General features: G+C 38.4%; 1 protein-coding gene across 2 annotated transcripts in view; it reads right to left on the bottom strand.

Annotated features, from left to right (window-relative positions):
• Window positions 1-390: 390 nt before the first annotated feature.
• Window positions 391-24,546, bottom strand: part of TGFBR3 (transforming growth factor beta receptor 3) — a 164,592-nt gene continuing 140,436 nt past the window's right edge. The window contains exons 16-22 of one of the 2 annotated variants that reach the window (XM_013961375.2): window positions 24,258-24,389; window positions 23,818-24,000; window positions 20,397-20,696; window positions 19,202-19,322; window positions 13,369-13,404; window positions 11,000-11,107; window positions 391-4,351 (exon numbers count right to left, since the gene is read on the bottom strand). In XM_013961375.2, the coding sequence (XP_013816829.2) occupies window positions 4,233-4,351; window positions 11,000-11,107; window positions 13,369-13,404; window positions 19,202-19,322; window positions 20,397-20,696; window positions 23,818-24,000; window positions 24,258-24,389 (999 nt within the window). In that variant the 3' untranslated portion in view covers window positions 391-4,232. Of the gene's footprint in view, window positions 4,352-10,625; window positions 10,854-10,999; window positions 11,108-13,368; window positions 13,405-19,201; window positions 19,323-20,396; window positions 20,697-23,817; window positions 24,001-24,257; window positions 24,390-24,546 lie in introns of those variants that run through there. The other variant, XM_067300941.1, reaches the window with a different exon arrangement.

Here is a 24,546-nt window from a genome sequence, read left to right as displayed (position 1 = left end):
AGACCCTTAGTCTTGACTGTGCCCAAGTCAGGCTTTGTCACTCTCGCACAGGACTGGACTGAGGCAGTATCTTGACATGCAGCAACTAAAGGCCGGCAGGATCAGAACTTCGCACTTTAGGGTGAAAAATGGTAGCGTTTCATTGAATATGTCTACTGACTTCTGCAATAAGCCATAATATTGAAAAAAAGACAAAAGTCAATGGATAAAAGAACAGAGAAAGGAGAAAATGATTAAGGTCACATGAGACCAAATTCTGCCTTAACACACACAGTTCTCACTTAAGTTTATGGGAGAGGAGGACACAGGCTGTAAGACAGAATCTGATCCACTGCTTTTGTCAGTGTTTGCTGGTATCTGTACTACTTAAATAAATGAGTCACTGCATCATTTGTTAATAATTGATACATACTTTATTATGCACAAGAGACTAAGATGACACGACCCTGTGGTTATCAAAACTGTACAACCAAGCACTTCCACAAGTCTCTGAAATACTGAACATAGTATGGAATACAAATGGGGTGTTCAGACTGGCCACAGGTATTAGCAGGTACATTTCTCCCATTTTTTGTTTTTAAAAAAAATCCAACATTCAGATCTTTAAAAAGTGTATTTATTTATTTAAAGGTGAGAATATGATGTTTGGAACTGGTAGGAACACGGCAGCGAAAATCTGTTAACTCTGTGAACATCCCCATGAATGACAAACAACAGGGCAGAACAGTCACCTCACAGGAAGGGCTGTCAGCACAACCAACAGTATGGTCTTCTTGTGAAGCATGAGGTAGATATACGTAACATAAAGACTGGTACATACATAAGAAAAATTGTTACAAAGGGGCAGGGGGAAAGTTTACAATCATCAACATCTAGAGACAATTTGCAAAATCCATTTCCATGTGGAAAATGCTACAAAAATAGCCTAACACAGAAAGCTCTGACTTCTTGAAACATTAAAATAATAATGTCAACACCAAATGCTGTAAAAGGTTAAAATTAGTGATTAGACAATCCATGACACAACAAACGGTCTACCTCAGAGTTTAAGTATTTTAATAATAGCTTTTACAATTAGAAGGTTTCTCTTTTGAAGCCCAATCCTCCCATTCTTGTGTAAGAAGTCCCTTTGGAGTCAGCTGGATTACCCAGAAATTTACCACTTAGGTCCCTCATAAGTCCTGTTTCAAAGACCTATGCTGAGACATGAATAGGACATAAGCGTCTTGCTGGTTTTCCACAATCAGTAGATATTGCCCCATGAAAGTAAGCGTGGCAAGATCACGTTCGACAGACTTGGGAACTGGTGGCTTTGCAGTTAAACATTCAAATAGCTTGCCACACCTAATAAAGAAACTTGCTGTAGATATGAATGGCTGTTACAAAAGCAGAGCTTACAAATGTATTGGTACTCTAAACTGCAGACAGCTCAATAGCTGCTGGTAAGTACTATACATTTTTGTAATAAAGCTATTAACTGGGAATGCCCGGTTTTAGTTCTCTCTCTCTCTCTCTCTCTCTCTCTATTTAAGCAGAAATGGCTGTCCCATCTGCTAAATAATTACACGTTTTTGGTAACTTCCAATAGCCAGTTAATTCAAATTGATTAAAATTTCTGAATTAAGCAGCTGAGTACACCAAGTTTAGTTAATTTAAATTGTATTTCAAATACAAGCCAATAAAATTGAATCTTTGATCTTTATATATTTTTGGTTTATCCAACGGTAAATATAAATCTGTAAATTATTTTAAAATTAGAGTTTTTTTAATAAAAACATTGATAATGCAGCATGTTTCTCTCAAAAATATACAATTAGCTATTCTACATAAAAGTTTTAAATCTGACCATCTTAACAACAGAATCTAATACTTTCTATGAGAAACTACTTAATAAAATATCTGAGGAAGGAAAGGGTTAAAACAGGGAAAAGAATTTACAAAACATGTAAATTTCACAGTAACTGAAATTAAACGTTTCATATAGAGTAACTTACATTTGTCTAAAACATTTAAATATATCTTTATACACAAATTTAATGTAGTAAAATATATCTATGACTGAATTTAAAGACTCTAGTCTTCTTTGAAGACATCTTTAAAGATTTTACACATAGAATATGCTTATACAATACATTCTGCTGAAGGTTAGGCAAAGCGCTTTCTTTTCAACCACACAGGTAGCATGTTCCTTCTCCTGACACCTCATAACGGAACCAATCCTGTATACTCTTATGCATGAGGATAACTATATTTATGAGACAATTTCTACTGATGTTAACAGGACTATTCCAAAGGCCCGGTAACATAAAACACTTTTCTTGTGCTTAGCTGTATACACTGAATATCTCCATTGACTCTGAGGCTACTCATAATATGCAGAGTTGAACATGTGCTTGCACCACCAGGATAAGGCATGTACAGTTACTCATATGCATACATGATTGCAGGATTACTACCGAATTTGATTTAAAATGAGTAATATTCTTCTATCTGATCCTGGGCATTTATACCTATTGCGTATCTTGCACTTTGACCATCCTGGCATCAGCAAGGCACGAGTGTAGAATCAGCAAAAGAATCTGCAGCTCAGACTTCGGAGCAGACTATCACTCTAGTGTAATTAATCCCCCTCTCCTCTTGCAGAACACAAGTGACCTGTACTAAAATTAATGGCAGTTACTCATCTCATTTTGAAAGGAAAACAATATTAATTTTCCTTAAAGGAGAAGGATCAGTAGAACACATTACAAATGCAAAGTGGCAACATAAAAGTCAAAGAATTACACATTCAGAAATATCCTTTTTCTTTTCACTTGGCATCTACTTGAAGGCCAAGATATGGCAATGACACTGAAAAAAATACTGTGACAATTAGTACCTTTCTACCATTTCCACATTCCAACACTACTTTGGGACTATCCGATTGCAATGTTCATACAACAGTTTGACACAAACAACTGCACAATTATCTTAATAGAATAGCTTCATTTTTATAGGCAGTAGTTTACACAAACAATGGGCTCTACTGTACATTCTTTGTGCCCTCAAAACTATCTCTTAATTCAAAGGGAATTTGGGGGAGCTAAAGGGTTAGAACTGTCATCTATTTCTTTTTTATCTCATCTGTCTACCTAACTATAAACTGAATAGCCAGTTTTTGTATGCATATATACACATATATGTATATTTTATATAACTATATATTTATGCATACACATATACATGCGCACGTGTGTGTGTATATATACACACACATGCACACACACAGAGCATATATATGTGTATATATGTGTATACACACACACACTATTAATGTTTGGAAGGAACACTGGGCTGATTTCCCAACTGTTAAAGTGGGTGTGTTAGGTTCTGTATACTTACATATACATCTGCCTGCATAAAGACATTGCCATTAAATGTATACACACATCTACATTAGTGCACAAGAACATTATTTGTCTGAATTAATGTTTGTGTGTGTCTGTACTTGATATAGTAGGTCAAAAAAATCTCTTATTTAAGAGCTTTGGCCCAGAGAACAAGAAAGGGAATGTCGGAGTGTGGTCTAATCCAATTACCAAATCAATGCATATTAAAACAAAAATACCTGGAACAAACCTGAAGCCGCAAACACAAAAGGAAAGCAAATGAGATGCTGTAGCAGTAAGCTTAACAAAACAAAGGTTACTCAAAAGTGGCTAAACATAGTTGAAGTAATAAAATGTTATTAAGCAAATAGGTCTGACCTTGAGACTTTCTTGCTTAGACAAATAGAAAACCTTTGACCTAAGATGATCTTTGTTCTGCTTATCTTGTTGAATTCCCTTCACAAATATCTTACATCAATGAGAAGGTTTTGGGGGAAAAAAGGTTGTGTATAGATAAAGCAGCATTTTTCCAAACTGGCATAGATTTCACATTGAGGGTCCACAGACCCCTTGAACAGATTGCAGTACTGTAAAATTAGTAGCCTTGTCACATATAGCATAATATGCTATAGAAGATGCAAAAGGCTGTATTTACCCACACATCGTGTGCACACATACACTCACACACACAGTGGCTTCCCCAAAAGAAAATCAGTTCTTTTTTTGTTCCTGTAGAAAAATCCCTCCTCATTTTTTTCAAAAGAAACCAAATTCATCCTTTTAACTTTAGAAAGCTGATGTCAACAAACAGTCCTTTGAACCTCTGCTCTCCTAAGCTGCTCCTTAGCTTTGCTCTCCGTGGCGTTAGGTTGTGCTGCTGCTGGAACAGGGGGTGCTTTGTGTGCTGCCAATGCTGTGCGCTGCACTGCTGTTTTCCGAGGCTGGTGGGGTTGTAGGGACCTGCTGTCTTCCAGCCGTTTCCCCTAAGGGAAGGGGAGAGAAGAGGTGGGGGGGGGGGGGAAGGGATGTTAGTTGTCACAGAAAATAATAATCCGTTCCTTCCGACTCTTCATCTTCTGGTGGTTTTTATTTCCATAAAATTCATGTCTTGGGTGACAGATCTCAAACAGAACACTGTTAAAAATTTTACTAGACTTTGTCACCTTAAGTGCTGCTATGCACACGGGGAAAACAATACTGTTTGCCTCATCATTTTAAAAGCAGCTGGCAGAGACTGTCCAGATAGATACTGTCCATCTTTTGCTGTCAGCTGTCCCTCAGATGGGTCCTGCTACATGACTTGGATCATTTTATCGTTTTGTTTTATGGAGAAAGGCCAATAAAATGCAGACTTTTGTTTTAATACCAGTTCTTGGAGCAGCATGTTTATTAAATTGAGAAGCTGGAGCTGAAGACAATGTTCTTCAGTCAGCTGGATCCCACATATCCTGAGACATGACCAGTCTTCTTAGTGAAGAAAAAAACAAAAACAAAAACCCCAAACCCCAGGCTATCCTGCAAGTTTGACTTGATTTACTCTAAATATAACATGTAGGAAGTTCCCCTATAGCACCACAGTACATGTAGCACTCATAACACACAGAACAATTCTCACCATTTCTTGTTAATTTTTTACTGACAATAAATTACAAGCCCTTTGTTATTTGTATTGCCAAATCAAGCACTCAGAAGTTAAAAGGTCCAGATTTATGACCCCTGAAAAAACCTAGTTTTTGTCCGCTCTCTTCACATCCCTTCTAAATATGTGTCTAGGCTCCTATGGAAAAATCTAGCTCCTACTTGTATGTAAGCAAAGATCGCCCAAAAGATCATACTGAGCCACGCAGGAAACCATAAATGTGGCATTTTTTAAGTTTCAGTGCTCAAATCTGCAACCTTAATAACATTACAAGATAGCCTCTTTAAAACAGAAGGACAAAACTAAGTTTATATAATGTGTACCATAGCTGCCTCCTCCCTTGAGATCATCCATCAGAGTATGAACCTGTGAACTCAGCACTGTAACCCAGAGACACACTAGCTGCTACATGAGCTACAGGACTAACTATGGCAGAGAGCAGCAACACAGCTGCTTTCCCAGCAAAGGAATAAGGAGAAAATGTTTTGCTAGATCATGGTCAGGAATGATTGAGAAAAATCAAAGGCTGGGAGGTCCCCTTGTGAGTTTAGGGGGCTACATATTTCCTGCTTCATGTGTTGCTCCAAGTCTGTGAGAGTAGCCAAAGAAAGATACAGCCCAATTTTTCTTCCTTACTCAGGATCTGGTAAAGCTGCTGTTCAAGAGCATTTACTCCAGTGACAGGTTGACTGCTAGAAGCACATACTGCGCCCAGAAGGTTACATAGCGGGGACAAGCCGTTTCCTCCCGCAGGAGCTGCTCTGGTGCACCCGTGCCCTGCGTGCCGCTGCCGGAGTGCTGAGCATTCCCGAGACCTCCTCTGGAATGTGAGTCACAGGGAGGAAGCATGGATTTAACGCTTTGTATCTCAGGCCAAAGTCAACAGACTTTCACAGGATGAAGAAAAGGTACTTCTGCAGGCTGCTAAGTATTCAAAGGTCTGCTGTAAACAAGGAGGTCTGAGGATTTCTCACAGCAGAGGTTGCAAGTGTTGTTTGTAATGGAAACTGCCAGGTTCACTGCTGGCTCATGCTGCTGTCACAGCTGTGAGCACATGTAAGGCCCCACAATACACAGCTTTCACCTTAGATCCTACTGGTTTAGGAATGGGCAGGAAAGAAGGGATGGGACAGGACAGAAGAAACACAAACTAAAACACCCATTGCCAGGAGGCCAACAAGATGTTTAAAGAGAAGGTCAGAATCTGGCCCTTGAATTCAGCACTATGTTCAGCATTTTACTTTCGTGAGCAATTCTGATTCTATTTTCCACAGTACAAGAAATAACTGCACAGATAATCAATGAGTTGCAGATTTCTACTTACATGTAACAGATCAGGATCTAGCCTCATTTATCTACAAAGAGAATGTGTTTAACTTGCATTGAAAACAGCTTTGGATCTCATCAGAATAAACTGCATCAAAACAATGTCTTGTGTTACCATACTGTAAAAGCTTTCATAAACCTAGCCTGGATATTTTCCCCTCCTAACTTGCTCCGCTGTCCACCAGCTGTTTGTGTAAACAGGTCTCCCTTCCTTTTGTACTAAACAATAGGCAGTGACTAACAAACTCCCTTTCATTAAAACAAAATAAGCAAATAAACAAAAAAAACCCAAAGAAACAAAGAAAACAAAACTGCTAACCCCTACCCCCAACAACGTTAGAAAAAGCTGTTACCATCTGAACATAGGAACTGCAGTTACTTGCATTCCCTCAGCAGGGCCCCTCAGCAGCCCTGCCAAGAGAACAGTTCTGCACAACGCAGAACTGGCCCTTATTCCCTGCTGTTAGCTCTTATTACAGTTTCACTGTCACCCATTTTACAAACCACATGATTACACATAGCTTTGCATCAGCCACAGCATATCAATACAATCTGTATATATTTAACCATAAATTCATTTATAAGCTAAATACATGTTTTTTCTTTATGGAGAAGTGACAAGCACAGCAACAGATACTGTGCAAGCCGAACAGCACTGTCTACTCCTCTCAGCTTTTCTTGGAAAGCGTCTTAGGAGGTATCTTCCCTTCAGTGTGGGGTGAAAGTCCCTTTCTCTCAGTGGCAACCCCCTGATGTAATTCAGTTTCCTCTCCTGTGCCTCATTTCTAGAATATTATCAGCATTTCTGATGTAGCACAGTCAGTTTGTGGAACAAAGATAAATTTTCAATGCTCAACAAAAGAATCCAAATCATGTAAGTGAAATTATGAACACAGTCTAGCAATTATATTTGGACTGGCTGATTTTTACTACATCTTATTTCCTTATCACCTAGCTAATCTGTAAAAACCCCCTTTTTTTTAAAGAATATTCATGAAAAGTACTTAAGAAAATGTGGAGCAAATTATAGCTAAAGAGGCACCCCCATCTGCTTTCTTTGTGTAAACAGCTTCATGTATCTAATGTTACCGAACCAGAACTACTCAAAATGGACATGTCTCATCTATTGACAGTAAACAAGCTTTTACCCATCTGAATGCAACAACATGCACTTTATTATTCACACTTAGGAAAGCTGCCAGTTGTACTCCCTGTCCAGGAAGTCTGAATGTTTGCTTTTCTATCTCCATTTGCCAAATATAATTGGTTGCTATGTCAGTTTATTTTAAATCAGATCCCATAAAAAGGAGAAGTGGGGGAGGAGAGATGCTTTTAACTTCTCAAATTTTGGAACATTTTATCCTGTTAACTTGGTACACTGTCTGAAGAAGAAAAGCACTCTTTTAAGAGAAGGAGGTGACTGAATCTGTGCAACACAGTGTTCAGCTTATATGGTTGGGGTAAGTTTACTTGCTAACTAATCAGACTGTGCATGTCCTTTCCTAAATATACACAATTGTTCCCATTAAGAAAGACACTGCATTCATAGTTATTTACTCAGTTAAATTCTGAAGGGTTTCCCCATCCATGTACACTGCAAAAGTTTTGCTTCTTCTCAAGAGGCCCAGGTAAATCTGGGTCATTGTAGCACATCTCCCCTATTTTCCCTTTTTCTTGGATCCTCTCCACATAGAAATAACACTGCTGTGGAAGCTTTCAGCCACCTTTCAAGTCCTTTAACCAACTGGAGAAAGGATTTAAAATAGGGAGTCCTTTGGCAGAAAAGTAGGCTAAAATTCCTCTTCAGTTCCCACAACCATAGCTTCCTCCTCTCTCTTCCCCTACCACCTGTGTATCTTAGGACACCTGTACTCCATGTTGAACTGTTTCAGAGATTCTAGAATATTTTTGATATTTTAGCAGAAAATCCCTGATTGTTTTCATTACTAAATTCAGCAAAAGCCTTACATGGAAAAAAAAAAAAAAAAAAACCACAACAATCCTTGCTCAACATTTTGAGATGAAATTCTACTTACTTTTTAGTTGTTCTCTGCTATCAGTTGCTTGAGGTTTTAATGTTAACAACCTATTAGGATGAACAAAGGAGCTCATTCATGTAAAGTTTCTTCCATGCCAGAATGAGTCCACCAGGAGAGGCATACTGATAAAAGTGTATTGGCAAACCTTCTACTACTGGCAAAAATGGTGTTCTTTTGCTGTATTGCTTATAGAGCTACAGCAGCAAAAATACCTTACTTCACATCCCGAGGTGACATTGTCCACTAGCAACAGTTTTGTCCATGCTCACAGGCAGCATTTTAGGCTTCCTGTAAACTCTCAGCATCACCAAAACACAAATTTAGAATAAATTTACATCTTCCATCTTTTATTCTAAATCATGGGTTAGAGACCCACTGTTACTTAAAACAAAAGCTGAGATTTTGGAGCACAATTCAAGAAAGGGTGAATTCGCTAACTGCAAAAGACACCCACTCTGTGCATGATGTTTAGATTATCTATATTTTGCTTTTTCTTCTTACTTTAAAATAATCTTCATCTGACTCTAAAATGATTTCACTGCAACTGGATTATCTTGTCCGCCACAGCAGTTGTCCTCAAAGAGACTGTCCCTGCCGGAGCTTTCACTGCACTCTGCTGCAAGTTCCACCTTGTTGATACAAGTTACTATGCATGGAAAAATTATGCGCACAGGAACATAGGCTCACTTCAAGAATCCTTTGAAAATCTGACCCAGAAAATTTTCTTATCTCATTTCTGTGATTCTCTGATCCGATGAGTTACAGCGTCCTCTTCCTTTCTTCTCTTCCCATTTACTACTACTTTTCCTCTGGCCTTTTTCCTCCCTTGTTTTCATCTCTCAAACACAAAGTCAGAGGAGCTGCCCTTTTCACTACTTGTACATAGTAACTACGACTGGTGTAGTTTGTTACTGTAATTCTTACAATGGAATTGGTCCAAGTCCCATTGTTGCTGAAGGATTTATTATGCTAGTTTCCCAGTGTTCTCTTATTATTGTATTTCTTCTCCTATATGTCATGTTGTAGTACTATAAAAAGTTTAACACAGTTGATGTTTGACATACAACATGTGTCTACAGATGGTTCTGTACATGAACAGAGATTCAATATCCACAAACACAGGACCAAACTAATTTAAGAACTATTTTAACTTTTTTGTTAATAAAGGCCACCTATTTGGAAATTACTGTCTCAATTTACACATTTACCCATTAAAATAGCACCTATACTTCTTCTGTAATGTTTCAGTAGAATGTGAGGCAGAAGTACACTATTCATGCATATTATGACAACCTTCACAGTTTCCATATATATTTGTCTTTGAATTCCAAACAAGCTTCATACACAGCTGATGCATTCAGGAGTATTAAACCGCTTATACAAAGTTGTACAGCCAAATGGAAAAAAAAGCAGATTTTTTTTCCAAATTAACCTAAGCTCCTGGGTCATAATATTTACAGAAGCTCTGACCTGACAGGGCCTGTTTCAGACTCCTACACAGCTTCCATGAGGTTCTGGAGGCTGAAAAAAATCTGCAGTGGGCTAGGGAGAATTCCAGGGCCTTGGAGCTGCACAGGTTTGGAGTAAACGACCTCACGTTTTCCCCACCTCCCAAGGACATTGGCAGGGTCCTGCGAGGTCAGACATGGAAGCAGCTGAGAGCCTGGCATGCTGTAGGGACTCTGAGATACCCAGCAATCCACAGGCAGCCAATGCCAGATGCTGTAAATCAAGGCCCCATCAGTGCCCAGTCTTGGTCCTTACCATACTTGCAGATTACGTGTAACGGAAAACTGCCTAATGCAACAAAAAGCTGCCTAAACTCCCTCTTCTTCCTATAGCATTGTATTTCTGCTAACTTAGTTTACTATGGAAGAAAATTCTGAGAAGTTGTTACTGAAAAATTATCTATGCATAAAGGTTGCCCTAATTCAGGCACTCCTGGTTATTCTTTTTTAACCAATGCAAATTCCTGCTTGGACATAATTGAATGAGATTATACACGACTTCTAACAATTTAGTCTAACTGTTAAAGAACAGAGAAATAAATAATCAAACTGGGGCATAACGTCTACATAATCAATGCCTAAGAAATATTTTCAAGTATAGTTATATTGAGAAAACGTCTACATAAATATGGCATCCTCTTAGCCATTTGGCCTATTCCTTGTACTTATCCACATTCCAAGTCACATCAACCTAGTTTAGTAACATAAAATAAAAGTCTGTGAACCAAAAGGGATCCATCAACTCAATTGTTAACTAAATTCCAAATACAGAGATGTTACTGATGATAATACACAAGTCAGAAATGGTTTTACTCTCAGATCCCAGGTGAGACTTCAAGGCTAGCATTTAATATTCTTTTAGCAATTTTTAAATCATGTTCATAAAGCATAATATGTCTCCTTAGGGAAGGGGCGGATATGAATCTGCTGATACATACCATCAGGCTCAAGTGAGGAGTTGCTAGAAAACACCCTAATAAGAACAAAGAGCAAGAAAAGAGGGCAGGATTGCGATTGCTGACCTCCCTCCCCTTTCCCCCCTCCTTGTAAGGATACAGACCACATTGCATCCCCTGTGGCATGATCTGCAAGGAGGGTTGTGAGAGCCCTTGTACGTACCCGTGTGAGAGTAGATAAACCACAGCGCCCCTGTTAGCAGTGCTCCAATTACGAATGCTGCAAAGGCAATGCCCACGACGGTCAGGGTGTCCAGACCATAGAATACAGCTGCAAAGGTAAACGATACACCATCAGGGCTTTTCATTTTTAGTGACAAATAGTGTTTTACAAAAATTCATTCTTATGCTTTCATGGAAAAGTTTTTTAAAAATTCATAGTTAATTAAGCACCATTTTAAGGAAGAGATTAGCAGATTTGCATGAAGGAAACAAAAGTGATGCTTTCAGGGAACATTAAGAACTGTTCCACATCATAAAGCAAAACTGCAGCTCAGCATACTCAAATCCTGAAAACATTGCAGAAATTAAGCACTTTCAGTTGGCTGTTAATAACTTTCAATTAAATAACCATTTAACTTAAAAATATGCTTTAAAAAGGCTGAGATTTTTGGGAAAATATGCTTTTTATTTATATGCCCTGACATTCAAGCAAACTTTCCCCTACATCTCCTGCAACTTCAGTTTGAAATCTAGGTGGAGAACGGAACTGCTATTGAGAGAGAATTGATGCCAGCAAAAAAAGTCAGCGAAAACATAAATAGAAACAATTGTTTTTCACATTTGGCAATGCTTTCATTAACTGAAATTAATTCCAGAACACAAAAATAGAATCACAAACACACACACACACAAATCACTTTCCAGGGGAGAGGCCCTTTTACAGTATCATTTGAATGTTAACAGCGTCTGGTTTCTGGATGTATCGCGCTGAATGTTAACTGACCAAACAGAGAAACTTCTGGCTTTTGTGTTTTTCTTTTTCCTGATTAGAAATGCTTCAAATCACTCCTTCATCAGTCATTTGGGGAAAATTTTTCTTACAAAATTATTTTCTAGTTTCAGTATTTTTTAATGTCTCCCAGTACACAAAATGGCTTAGACCAGTGAATAACATTTTACTGACTAAGCTGGCCAGGAAATGAGCTGACTGGATCTTCTCAGTAGTATCCTTCAGTGGAATTTCAGTTCTCAAAGCACAACCAACACCCTAACTGTACAAATAACTACAAACCTTCCTGCATCCAACAGATATCCCTATGGACAGCACACAGCCGAACAGCTCCTGAGATCCTCAGGGCAGTTCCCTTTGCGACAAATGTATTCTCTAGCAGTTCCTGTTGACAAGGTCCTTCAGGACCTGCTTCTGGGTGCCTGCAACCAAATCTGCATGGAGATGGAGAAACCCAGCCAGATAAAGGCTTAGATGTTTTTCTCACATTTCTTACATGGAACTATTTTTGATTCCTTTGGTCACATTTTGTCATTTTAAACACAAAAGCTAAAAGAACTTCCTAAACTCATCTGTTTTTTTCCACAAGGCACCAGCCCAGAGTCCTCTCCTCTTAGGAGAAGACTTACTGGTGAGCAGAAAGTCACATGGAGGCTGAAATGGCAGAAGTGTAATTTCTCATTCTCTTTGCTATTTTGAGTGAATTTAGATCTCAGTCCCAAAGATATAGGGAGAGGAGTAGAGGAAACCACCTTCTTTGCATTTCCCCTTCTAATTTCCCCTTCTCTCCATTCACTCTTGTTTTTAACCACAAATCTTCCTTGCCTTCCTGTTTTTTATTGCCTTTAGTGACACTTCTTTCCCTCTCTCCCCCTCAAAATCAACTTATGCTCTTAACCAAGGCAGAGATTTGCAGCCCTGCAGTGGGGTTCCACATATCTTTCTCTCTGCAGCCACGTCAGTTGCAGGAGCACAAGCAGCGCCAAATCCACAGTCCGCCAGCATCCCAGTGCAGAGGACTGCATTGTAAACAAGGGCAGTAACTGATCCTGGTTAAACATAAAATTCACTATGTCAAAAAAGCAGAAAAGAAAAATAAATTAATCCAAATCAATTCAGAGATCTCATCCATAGCATGAGCCACAAGTGTTGGTGCCACACAGATGATGTGGCCAACTGCATCATCGCAGGGTAGGAACAAGGCTTGTGGTGGGATATGGGAGCTCCTCAAGATGGCATTGTTTCTGAAACTCTTGTATTGGGAAGCTGTGGCCTTGGTAGACAAGGGGGAAATAACACACACATCCGCAAATTAACTCACTTAAGGCTGAGATTCTCAAAGCCCATATTTTATCACAGACATGTTTTCCCAAATGTGATTTTCACATATACAAATGATCACAGTCTTTCTCTCTAAAAGGCAAAGGGAATGTCTCTAGCAGCAATACAGTCAGAATTCTGCTCTGTCCTAGAATTCAAAACACACACTATAATTCAGAAAGTGTAAAGAAAATTTTCTTCGTTGATCTAATACTTTCTAGATAAAAGTTTAAGATTTAAAAGACATAGGTTTAACTTACGTGGCTGTCTCACATTTGGCTTTGGAAGGGATGGATCTGTTTTAAAACAAAAGCATTTATCAGACAGAGTTCCATATACAGCCTACATAGTATGTAAGCAGCCTTCAGGATCTGATCTGGCAGAAAGACGTTAATTGTAATTTTTACAGACCAGCAACTTTAGGAAAACTAGTTCAAATTCAATAACCTGCATCAGCTTAAAAAAATTCCATTTATATATTGCTTACTCTTCAGAGGAACATATATCTAACAGTAGTTCAAGCAGCATATATTTTGCTGGCAGATTTGCTACCTTTGCAGTCTTCCCCACCCAGATGTCACCAGTTCTGACCTGCAGTAACTCTGATTATCTGTGTGTGGAGCTCTTACACAGATCACAAAGGCTCCTTTGAGGTGATTGCCTTCATGTGACTACTCACCAATCACAAATATGAGATGTCAGCTTGCTAAATCACCAAAAGGTCAAACAGTGACTATCACCGCCAAAGAAAAGTTGGTATTATGATATGATAGACTGCTAAAGTGTTAAAGTTAACAAGTGTTAAGTGTTAAAAAAATGAAGAATTTTCCTTTCCATTGCTTTACTGGCTTCTCTTCATCTTTCTCCAAGAATGCCACCTCAACTAGAAGAGCCAGAGATTCTGCTTTCTGAACCAAGGACCTCTTTGGTGAGCTGCAGTTTGCTTCTTGGTTGCCCAGTAACCTAGGGATCTCATTTAAATTCTGGCATATCTGAGCACATTCAGTGCATCACCTGCAAAAGGATTTGATGAGACAATGTCCCAATACCTGTTTTTGTATCTTTAGCAACCGAAAAAATAAGTCTAATTGATAAGTAAACATAGTAGCTCTGAAAATACTGAGAAGAAATGCATTATTTTTTATTTAAAGTATTCTTTTACCAAAACTATGCTTTAACTTCTTAAACCCAAATGGCAGCACTGTCCTGCCAGCAAAATCCTATAAGATCATCAGTCTCTCCAACACATGTTCCTACAATATCCAAAAAAACATTTTAGTCCTGAACTGCATTACTGTCATTTGGTCTAACACCTGGTTATGTCTTCTAGATCACTCTTGGCAGGATGGTAGGAAACAGGTGAGAACATAGAGGGGTGTGTGTGTGTGTGTGTGTGTGTGTGAGAGAGAGAGAGAGAGAGCACGCACATGCGCATGCGAGCACATGCAAGCATGCACAAATAAGCTGAAAAGTCATCAAATGCACATAACAGCAAAAGCATAAGTGAATGCAAGATTTGTGAAGAGGGCTTGACTGAAACCAGGGAAGAGTTAAACAGTACAAACATGGGTAATGGCGCTATCAGACTGTCCAAACACTGCAGTGGTATAGGTATATGATAGGTATATCCCAGGCTTGAACAGAATGCTTTCAGAGTGAGGGGAAACATTTTCCATGTTCCTTTTGTCATTACCTCTCTATAGAAAACATAAACTCTGCTAGTCAGTGGCAGCCTCTGTATCCCATTACCAACTTCCCCCCGTCATCCAGTTCTTCCACATGCTATCACGTATTTTAATGTGGGTTGCTCAAAGCAGTACAGGAGTGGTAAGAAGCCTTGAGGTACAGGAAAGCACTTAATTTAAAAACATCAGCAGTAAGCTTTTAAAAATAATCATAAATTTCTATACTTCTGTAGGATAGAGGCACTTGTCTGCTGTGCTCTTGACCTTTTTTCTGTGACCTGTCTCCCTTTGCTGGAGAAATAGTAATCTAAATTTCCATACTCAACAATAATTTGAACAAACAATGAAATTGGTAGACTATTTCAACAGAAGAACACATATTTCCTGGCATTTAAGTGACTATCTATATGCCTTCCATTGAAGTTATTAAAAAAAAAAGACTGAAATGCTAGAATGCAAACGAAAACAGAGTGTGACATGAATTTAGGTTTAAGATGCTTCCATTAAGTTCTACTGCGATAATGTAAGCAACTGATCTTGTAAATAACTAAAAATTAGTGGTGGAAGAAGACTTATTCTCATTTAGATACACAATTCTGATTACAGTCAATGAGAGTCATAAGCTTGATGTCTGAATAAAGAAATAGACACCTCCGCAATGACCAATTTCTTCTGACTTTCAAAATGTTACGCACGTGACTTCTTCATTGGCTTCGAGAGCAGATCCAACAGCAGTAACTCAAATAATATGGTTTACAACAACAGAAGCTGTCCTGTTCACATGAAAGAAAATGAAGAGCACCACCTCTGTGATGGAAATTCTCCTATTCAGCAATGCGATACAATTTCTCCTCCAAATCTTAGGTTCATGTATTGGCTAACAATGACATTTAGCTTTTAGAAAGGGATTGTCTGATTCACTGCAGAACAACTGCATAGCAACTAAGCTACGTTGTTAATATGCCATTTTGTATTATGTCTGAAAGCTGTGATATGCTGGGGAGATTTCCATCAAACATCCCACAGTTAGACTAAATTACCCACAATGCAACAAAACGCTCTATCGCACTGTTGTCTTGTAACTAGTCTTTATAAATTTAGCTCGTCTTTATACACTAAGAGCTTGTGCTTCTCACAAAGACAACATTCTAAGTGAAGTAGGAGATGGGAGCTGCACACAATGCCCCACACATCGGAAGGGAAATAGAGCTCAGAGTATAAGTCTGTTTATTGAAAGATGAACTTCAGTTGTAGGATTTACTCAGTCCCAATAGAATAATCACTGAGATAAAGTGGGAGCTTTGCAAAAAGGCAGAGCACAGAATCAGGCCCAAAGCACAGTTTTAATTGTACCACATTTACAGATCAAATACTTGCCTTTAATTCTTAGAGGATTTGATCTGTGTTAAGCAGAATTTTGTAAAAAACACGAGCTGACTTGCAGAGTTAAACAGAAACAGTTGTTGCTTATGTCCCCTAGCAATGCTGCATGGTACTATAAATCGTTTGAAGACTAAAAAGCATGCACTGTACATCTGAGGTTAAAGGATTTCTGATCCCCGTTCGTTGATGCTCCCTGAAAAGCATTGCGAAATTTCAAACAGCCTTTGCACACAACTGGAAGATTCTGACATCCAAGTAAAGCCCCTGAAAGCTTCTAATTAAACTGCCATGCTCACACAAAAGGAAAAGATAATGCACATATATTCCCTGCTTCTATGAATGCATCAAAATGTATGACTGTTGCTGTTGTCAGAGGGAGTCACTAAGAAAAACTTTCAAATTAAATGAAGCTGTAGAAATAAATTCTCATTTCCCATCAATATACAAGGCATATCCTTAAGCTACAGAGTATTGTCATTATGCCATTTTCTTCAGCGGAGCACTGCTATTTCTCACAAGGAGCAGAACTATCCCAGTGGTTCAAATATATATATACAGATTTAGTTGCCACTACTCTAGTAGTAATGAAAATTGTTGATAAATACTGTATTGGTTTCAGCTGGGGTAACTGGAAGTTTAAAAAAAATAAAGTCAAAGGCATGTTTGACTCCTTTTGGGTCAGGAAGAGTGGTTTCTGTTAGGCTGAAGTTGTCATGTAAAGACTGTATAACTAGATGTTAGAGTGAAGAGCAGCTTGATTAAAATGAAACTTTCATCTGACCCAGCAAATTAACAGTATATCAAGGCTTGTTTTTTTGTTCTAATCTTGGTAATGCATCCAGCTAGTGCAGCAGAACAGCAGATAGCTGGAGTCTCTACTTAAGAAAGGCTTTTCTGTGCCACAGGTGATCTGGGCCTCCCCCAGCTTATGTTCACAGCTTGTCAAGTACTCTAACCTGCTCTCACCAATTGCAGCACCATGGCAGACCCACCAATGCAAAGATTTACAGACTCCAAAGCCACCTGCAGAAAGAATACACAGGATCTGAATGGCTTACAGCTACAGAACAAAACAACCTGCTGCTGAACTACTAAGTCCCACACTCAGAAGGGCTCCTCTTAGTTACAGTCTTACTTTCCACAGTATTCAGTGGAAAATTAGGAACCTACAGAGGAATCAGAGCCCAGATACTTGGACTCTGGTCTTAAATAGGTTGGTGATCTTGTCACAGGAACAAAGAGTCCTTAAGCCAGCTGTGTCATTTTTCTAAAGCTTTCAACACATGCTGGTAACACTTCAGAGCCTTTTAAAGTCCAGGTTCTAAGGTTTCCTATTTTTGAATGGTTACAACAACAGCTAGATAAAAAGACATTCATTAGAAACATTAGAAGATGAAAGCTTCACTCCCTCTGAAAAAGATGTAGATAAGAAAAGAGGTATTCAAAAACCCCTACAGAAATAAATGCACCTGAAGTGCAGCTAAAGGGAAAATTGCATAATCTTATTTTCCTCAAAGGTTTGCATAAAATATTAAAGCTCTTGCAAAGACAACCAAAAATCTCATGCATGAATAACTGCCCACTAAAAAACAAAAAACAAAACAAAACAAACAAAAACAGAAACCCCCTTCACACATATGGATAAGGAAGGTCAAAAAAGATCCCTATCTCAGTCTGTTTCTTCCTTTTCTTTCTATGACCTCGTATCTTGAGAAATTGTTTTATTTTTCCTTTTTTATCCTTCCCTTCTTTCTCAGAGCAAGAGGTTGAGAATCCCAGACTTGGCTTGCTCGGGTGCCATCCCAGCAGCAGGAGCAGGGGCTGCTACCAGCAGCAGCTGTGGGTACTGGCAGTAAAGGCAGCCACAGGACTTGGTGCAGCAAGAGCCTGCACACATAGGCAGCAGGTAACGTGCCTCTATCTTCTTGCCGTCATTCTCCTTTCATGCAGCCTGAGAGCTTTCAAACTAAGACCCTCTACCTATGTCATGCACTGCCATCCTGCATCACATTTCCTTGCCCTGTCTCATTATCCTCATCTGCTCCCCATTCTTCCCTCAGGCCTGGACCCAATTTCCTCTCTCAGCCTTTAACTCTTCAACCCGATATAATCGTTATGTCATCTGGCCCATGGTTTGCCTGCTCACAGACACTTTCTCCATAACTCAGGTTAGATTTACACACATGCAAGAGGTGCCGTGGAACACGCAGCAGCACTGTCTGGGGAGCCCTGTGCTGGACCAAAAGGATTCATGTTGCAAAAACAAATCATTTGAAGGGAACTAGGTGGACGGTCACTTGTACATCCTTTGCATACTGGTTTCCAAGCTTCTGTTCAGACTTTATGTATTGAAGAGACAGCAAGAGAGATCTGTCAGACAGCGGTCACTGCCCTACAACACTAAGGAACACCTTACACTTCTACAAAGCCACCCTCAATTTTTTTTCTCGAAGACTACATAATCAAACAAGCCCCACCAACATGGAGCTAAAATACCTTTATACATCTCATCTTTTTTTCTTAATGGTCTAATAAACTAATGAGTTGCTTTCTGGTGGCCACCCTTTGCTTTACAAACTTATCAGGCTTTAGTGTTCTCAATGCTTTTTAATTCCATTGTTGTTATTCCTACATATATATTTACCACCACAAAAAGGAATGATACAGCAGGGAGTAGATCACTGCCTTTCATCTCTGAGCAATAATAAATTGCTGGAAGCACTACTGCTGTATTCATACTTATCAAACTCATATTCTTGGGTAGCAGAGTATTTCTTTCTCAATGCCTAGGCAAAAACACTTTTTCAGAGTTCAATAAAGAAGGTTAAGAAAATGGCAACCAACTACCATGATGATTACCGCCAGGGAAGTCTAAATAAATAACATCTTACAAATGCATTAACACCATAAGATTATACAATTGCACATACTTGGAACACTCTTTTTTTACCTCATTTCAATGGGCTGCATGTTACATAATACAATATATATAACTTTATTAAGCAATTCGAGTGCATTTTCATACCTTCTGGTTTTACTTCATAAGTTATTACAGCGAGGGGCTTGGTGAAAGTTTTCTTGTTGTGCATCATGGCCAAGATCATATCCACATTGAGCGAGGTGCAAGCTTCATCAGGAGGAATGCACTGCAGGTGGAAAAAACAGCGTGTGAGGTCAGAGATTCACTCAAAATAAAACATCTATGATGTCTGCAGAATCAGCTGCACAGCTGCCTCATTATCAGTTTTATTAAATATTGCTTACCAAAGAGAGATAGGAGATTTGAATATTATCAGAATCTCCAAACAATCCCCGTGCAATATACTGGCAAAGGAAATTCTCAGCTGTGCTTCAGGACACAAACGTTGCCTTCATTAAGAATTCTCTAACCTTCATGAGAGTGTTATTATTGAATTTAAGTTGTGGTAATTATTTTATTTTAGGATAACAAAATAAAATGTCCATTTTAAAAAATCTGGTGGCCAATACTATAGCTACTAATAAATGCATTGTTCAATAATGACAAATCACCTTTAAAAATTACATTTTAAGGGTTATGTGCGTAAGTTCCCAAAAGTAAAAAAAAAGTGCAGAAGTCTTAGAATGCATTCTTTAACAAAGAATTTACAGCCATTTCAACTAGTTATAAAGCAAAATTTGGCAATTTTCTTTCGTAACAATCAGATAGAAAATGTGAATTCTATTTAGATATATTAGAGCACTTCAGGACAGTAAATTTACTGTAAGAACACACAAGATGTATGGCACTGAAACGCAGCAAACAAATGCCAAATTTACTTATTTCTTTCCAAGTTCTACTGAGACAGGTTAATCTCACAATTCCTAAAAGAATGATCAAAAACAATTGCAATATTATCTCAGCAGGCCTTTGAAAAATAAAGCTAACATTGTTTGTGCTAATGGTATGTGATATGAATAGCAAAGAAAAGTCTGAACCACTCGCATAATGAAAAGCAATTTCTATTTATCCCATGCAACCGCCTAATGAAAATTAAGTGGAAAATGTCTTGCAGTCAAATTGTACCATAACTCTTGCCTATTAAAATCTTGAGTCTAAAGATGCTCATTACATCAATTCAAATTAATGTAAAGTCTCAACAGAAGAACTAATACCTGAAATTGTTCACTCACTTAAAAGTTCAGATTAAAAAATTTTTTTTCACCTAAATCAGAAGTTTATACAGGAATAAATTACTGACCTTAGGCAATCCTTGAGTATCTTTGTCTTTATTTGTACACAAAGTCAGCTCACAATGAAGAAAGAGCAGTGAGATGTTGAATATTGGTTTAAACACAAAGCTAAATCTTTTTTTGTCCTTCTGTGCATGTGGTATTGGAAAGTTCAACTTCTCAGTGCTGTAGAATTTAACAGATTCATCTTTTGGACAAATGTTTTCTATAATGGTGTAATCAGACATTCTATCCGGATTTGAAAATGGGGAAACAAAGCATGTTTGAATGGCAAAGCCCAGGGATCTGTCAGCTTTAGTCACAGAAACCTGCATCGAAAAGAAAAAGGTGGTAAGACCTCAGAAATTACATCTTTAGTTCACAATTATTAAGCTGCTTTCCAGTCCCACTTCCAAACCCAACTGTTTTGAAGGCTAAATGTTAAGGCTAGACTGTTAAACTGAAAGACAGAAAATCTGTGGTTTCAAAACAAGCTACTGCTTAACAGCATAACCATGCACAAATACAGTCATCTCTTATCTTTTCAAAAACAGATGAAAAATTCAATCCAGATCAGGAATATTTAGTGAATGAATGCTACTACTGCCCGAAGGGGAAGGGGACAGTGTGGCTTCCCTTAAAAACATGCAGGTTATAATAGAACTCTACAAAAGTAAATTGCTAGTTACTAAGTCTTTGTATCTGTTTCAAACTTCGCTTCATGGGGGGAAAAAAAAGCAACAGCAACACACAACAAAAACCCACCCCCAACCAACAGAGGAATGCAGAGGCAGAGTCGAGGTCATGGTCTGATGTGTGGGTGGCATTCCTGGACTGGGGGGGAGGAGGCAGACTACTAAAAAGCCGTCATCTTTTGTGCAATGATCCTTTTAGTTTATTACAAGTCTGAAACTCAAATACTTTTAAGAAAAGTAACTATGGCTGCAAATTTCCAGGCCACTGACGTTGTTCAGCTGAACTGGAATAGAGACAACAAATGCCCCAGAGTAATCAGGAAAAAAATTAAACAGATTTTGTAACAAATGAAGCATGCCCCTCTTAAGAGACAACAGCAGTGTTGTGCCCAACCATTAACACTGCATGATGAAAACAGAAATAATTTTCTTCTTAGAAAAAATGTGCCTTAAATATGTACCTAATCCAGATGTACTGCATAGATATTTAATGAAGAGGCTGCCAAATTTTCCTGTGGTCTACACAGACATTTTTGGATGCTATGAACTGTGTACAGAATAACAGCATTGCTCTTTTTTTCTCCTAAGTGAGCAGTAATCAAACTGGAAACAAAAAAGATGGTCTGAAGCATTTAAGCAAAGAGAGACCACCTTCTAAAAAGTACAGAAATAAAGAGTGATGAATGAAGATCAAGTCACAGATATTGACAGATAAACTGGTTGATGGTGTAAACTAGTTAAAGAAAGGGGATTATGGCCATGAGATTATGGCCTAAGTAATTTATTGATCAAAAAAGTAGATGTTTTAAGAACAAACGTAAAACAAACAAAAATACAACGTATCCTTTGTGTCAGTTAAAGATGGTATCACAGAAGTCTAGATCTGAGACAAATTTTCCACTGAAGAAGAAGAAATAGGGGAAAAAAAAGAAAGAAAACTTGTGCCAGGACAGGTGATAAAGAAATTAGAACATCTGTCTGAATAAACAGCTCCAGAACCAGACAAATCCAGGGGGTTTGGAGCCAGAGGGATTCATCCCAAAATGCTGAAGGAAGCAGCAGTTTTTGTCCAAATGAAAAAATCATGTGTTTTTTATAAACATATTCTTAACTGATTGTGACATACTTCATTTTTGCTTCAACTTTACTAAGTACTTTTTATTATAGCATTGTGTAAACTCTTTTAGGTAGAAGACAGGCAACTAAACATTTACAGAACACAAAATATACTACTGTCAACTAAAAGTCACATTTAAATACTGTTCCCAAATCTACTTGCTGTGATAAGAGTGTTAGAAATATGTAATCTCTCTAGAGGCAACTTCACTGATGATACAGATTTCTTTTTAACTCTGAGGATATCATATGGGCAAAGCTCCTGTGATGTCTCTTATTATTGTTTAGTTGGTATTTTACTCACAAAAATGCAAAAGAAAATGAACAAAACCCCCAAACCATAGACTATGAAAGTCTATCTGCTATCTAAGAGCTCTGAAATGAACACAATAATTTTTTTAAAAGGCAGGAAGCAGAAAATGGCTCTAATGAAAGATAGTATAATAGGGCAGGATTGCGGACGGGGTAGGGGATGAGAAAGATCTGGAGCTCTGACGCCCCCATTCACACTTCTGCTTCCATCACACAATGTATCTTGGCACTGTGGAATATTACAGAGACTCAGAGAAACTCATTCAAAAATTACTGCGCATGATGAGTTCTCAGGATGAATCTTTATGATCTTTCTCTGTCCAGAAAAGCAGAAACCTTTTCACTGGATAGAAAATGAGAAAGAGCCATAACACACTGAAACAATGAAGAAAACTGCACTAGCGTCAAATAAGCCACTACACTTATCATGTGCAACGCAGGCTCACAAAAATAAACTAACTTGGGCATGCGAATCACAACACAGCACTATTTGAAGGACAATATACCCATTTGCCTGGCCTTACAAACCCATTGCTCACTACTCCTTGATTTTCCAATCCATAAACTGGTGATGATACTTCATTGCCAGTGTTGTATTTATTAATGACTACATTATTTGAAAAACGCAAAATTCTGTTCACATGATTATCTTGAGAAACACTGACTGCATTTTTCTGGTATTCTGCAGATTTCATCATGTACTTAGCACCACATGGAAATATTACCTAGTCTAAAATGCACCTAAAGTCAATGGTGCCTGTCTGTTGACTTTGTTGGGCTTTATCTAAGGTCCTTTGATCTCTTGTATGATAGCACACAGAAGTATTGTAGCAAGCATTGGTAGGTGGATCAAAGACAGACCAGAAGCTGTATTAACTTTGTAACCTGGGAACACTAGCATGTGCGAGGAAGATGCTTGTAATTGCTGCTTGCATGTCTACATCTTTCAGATGAGGTTCAGTTGTATTTCACAATAAAATTAACTCTTAACCTTATAAAAGTAATTGTTCATCAATGAATGCCAGCCGAGAGCAGAAGTTCAGAGACCACCTTAAAGTTCTGCCCTGAAAAGCCCATCTAGCAAGAATGACAGATTTACCTTGTAGTCCAATTCATCCATTCTACAGCAATCCTTTGGTTTTGCCCCAAAGCATCGTCCTGCTTCTTATCTCACAGTTTCCTTTTTCTGCAGCCACCAAAGAACATATCTGCTTGCTTAAGGCAACTGCATAGTGAGACCTTTCAGCTGATAAGCACAAACTTATCTCAGTTTGTATGGCCTTGCAAAATGTTTTCATTAATTTGAAAGCCTTTTTCAGTTATTTACCTCTACATATATTGGCCAATTCTCAGCAACAAAGAAGAGTCCTTGGGAGGGAGCAAGGAACAGATCTGTTTCGTACAGCTCCATGTTGAAGGTCACATTGGTGACGTGCGGTTCAGGAGGCCAGAACACAGAAGGATTAAAAAAGGCTCTATCGTCCTCCGGCTGGTGCAACGTGCAGTTAAACTGAAATGAACAAAACAATATAAAAACATCTGGAGTCAGGAACGGTAGCTGGATAAGGACACATTTGGAGTGTATAATATAGGCGCACTCACACTCCATCTACTTTGTGCAACTCTTCAACAGGGTCACAAGGAATAGAAGTGAGTGGAAAACAGTAAAAAGCAAATTAATTTCTAAATAATTAATCTAATTTCTATGGAGTGTGTATTACAACAGGCATTTCTCTATTGCCAGGTGCAAAACCAAGAGTAACATACCGCTATTTCAGACCAGCTTGAGAAAGCAACATCTCCCTCATCAGCATCCCCTGGAAATCCATTATCACCTGATTCCATGTCGTCATCATCAAAGCCGCTACTTTCAGCTGGTGATGATGGTGGAATGACAATCTGCACAAAAGGTATCGCACACACACAAAATTAGGTGCTAACTCAGCACTCTTCACAGTTATCATCATCTTTCTTCAGAAAAATGCAAAGGCCTAAAGAAGGGAGTCAACTAACCAGATGGGAAAGGCATGTCTTAAACAGCCCTGTGTTGAGCAGT

This window comes from Apteryx mantelli, chromosome 8 (assembly GCF_036417845.1).
Source record: "Apteryx mantelli isolate bAptMan1 chromosome 8, bAptMan1.hap1, whole genome shotgun sequence".
Lineage (NCBI taxonomy): Eukaryota > Metazoa > Chordata > Aves > Apterygiformes > Apterygidae > Apteryx > Apteryx mantelli.
The sequence above is the reverse complement of the archived record's forward strand: the minus strand, read 5'-3'. Positions and strand labels throughout refer to the sequence as shown.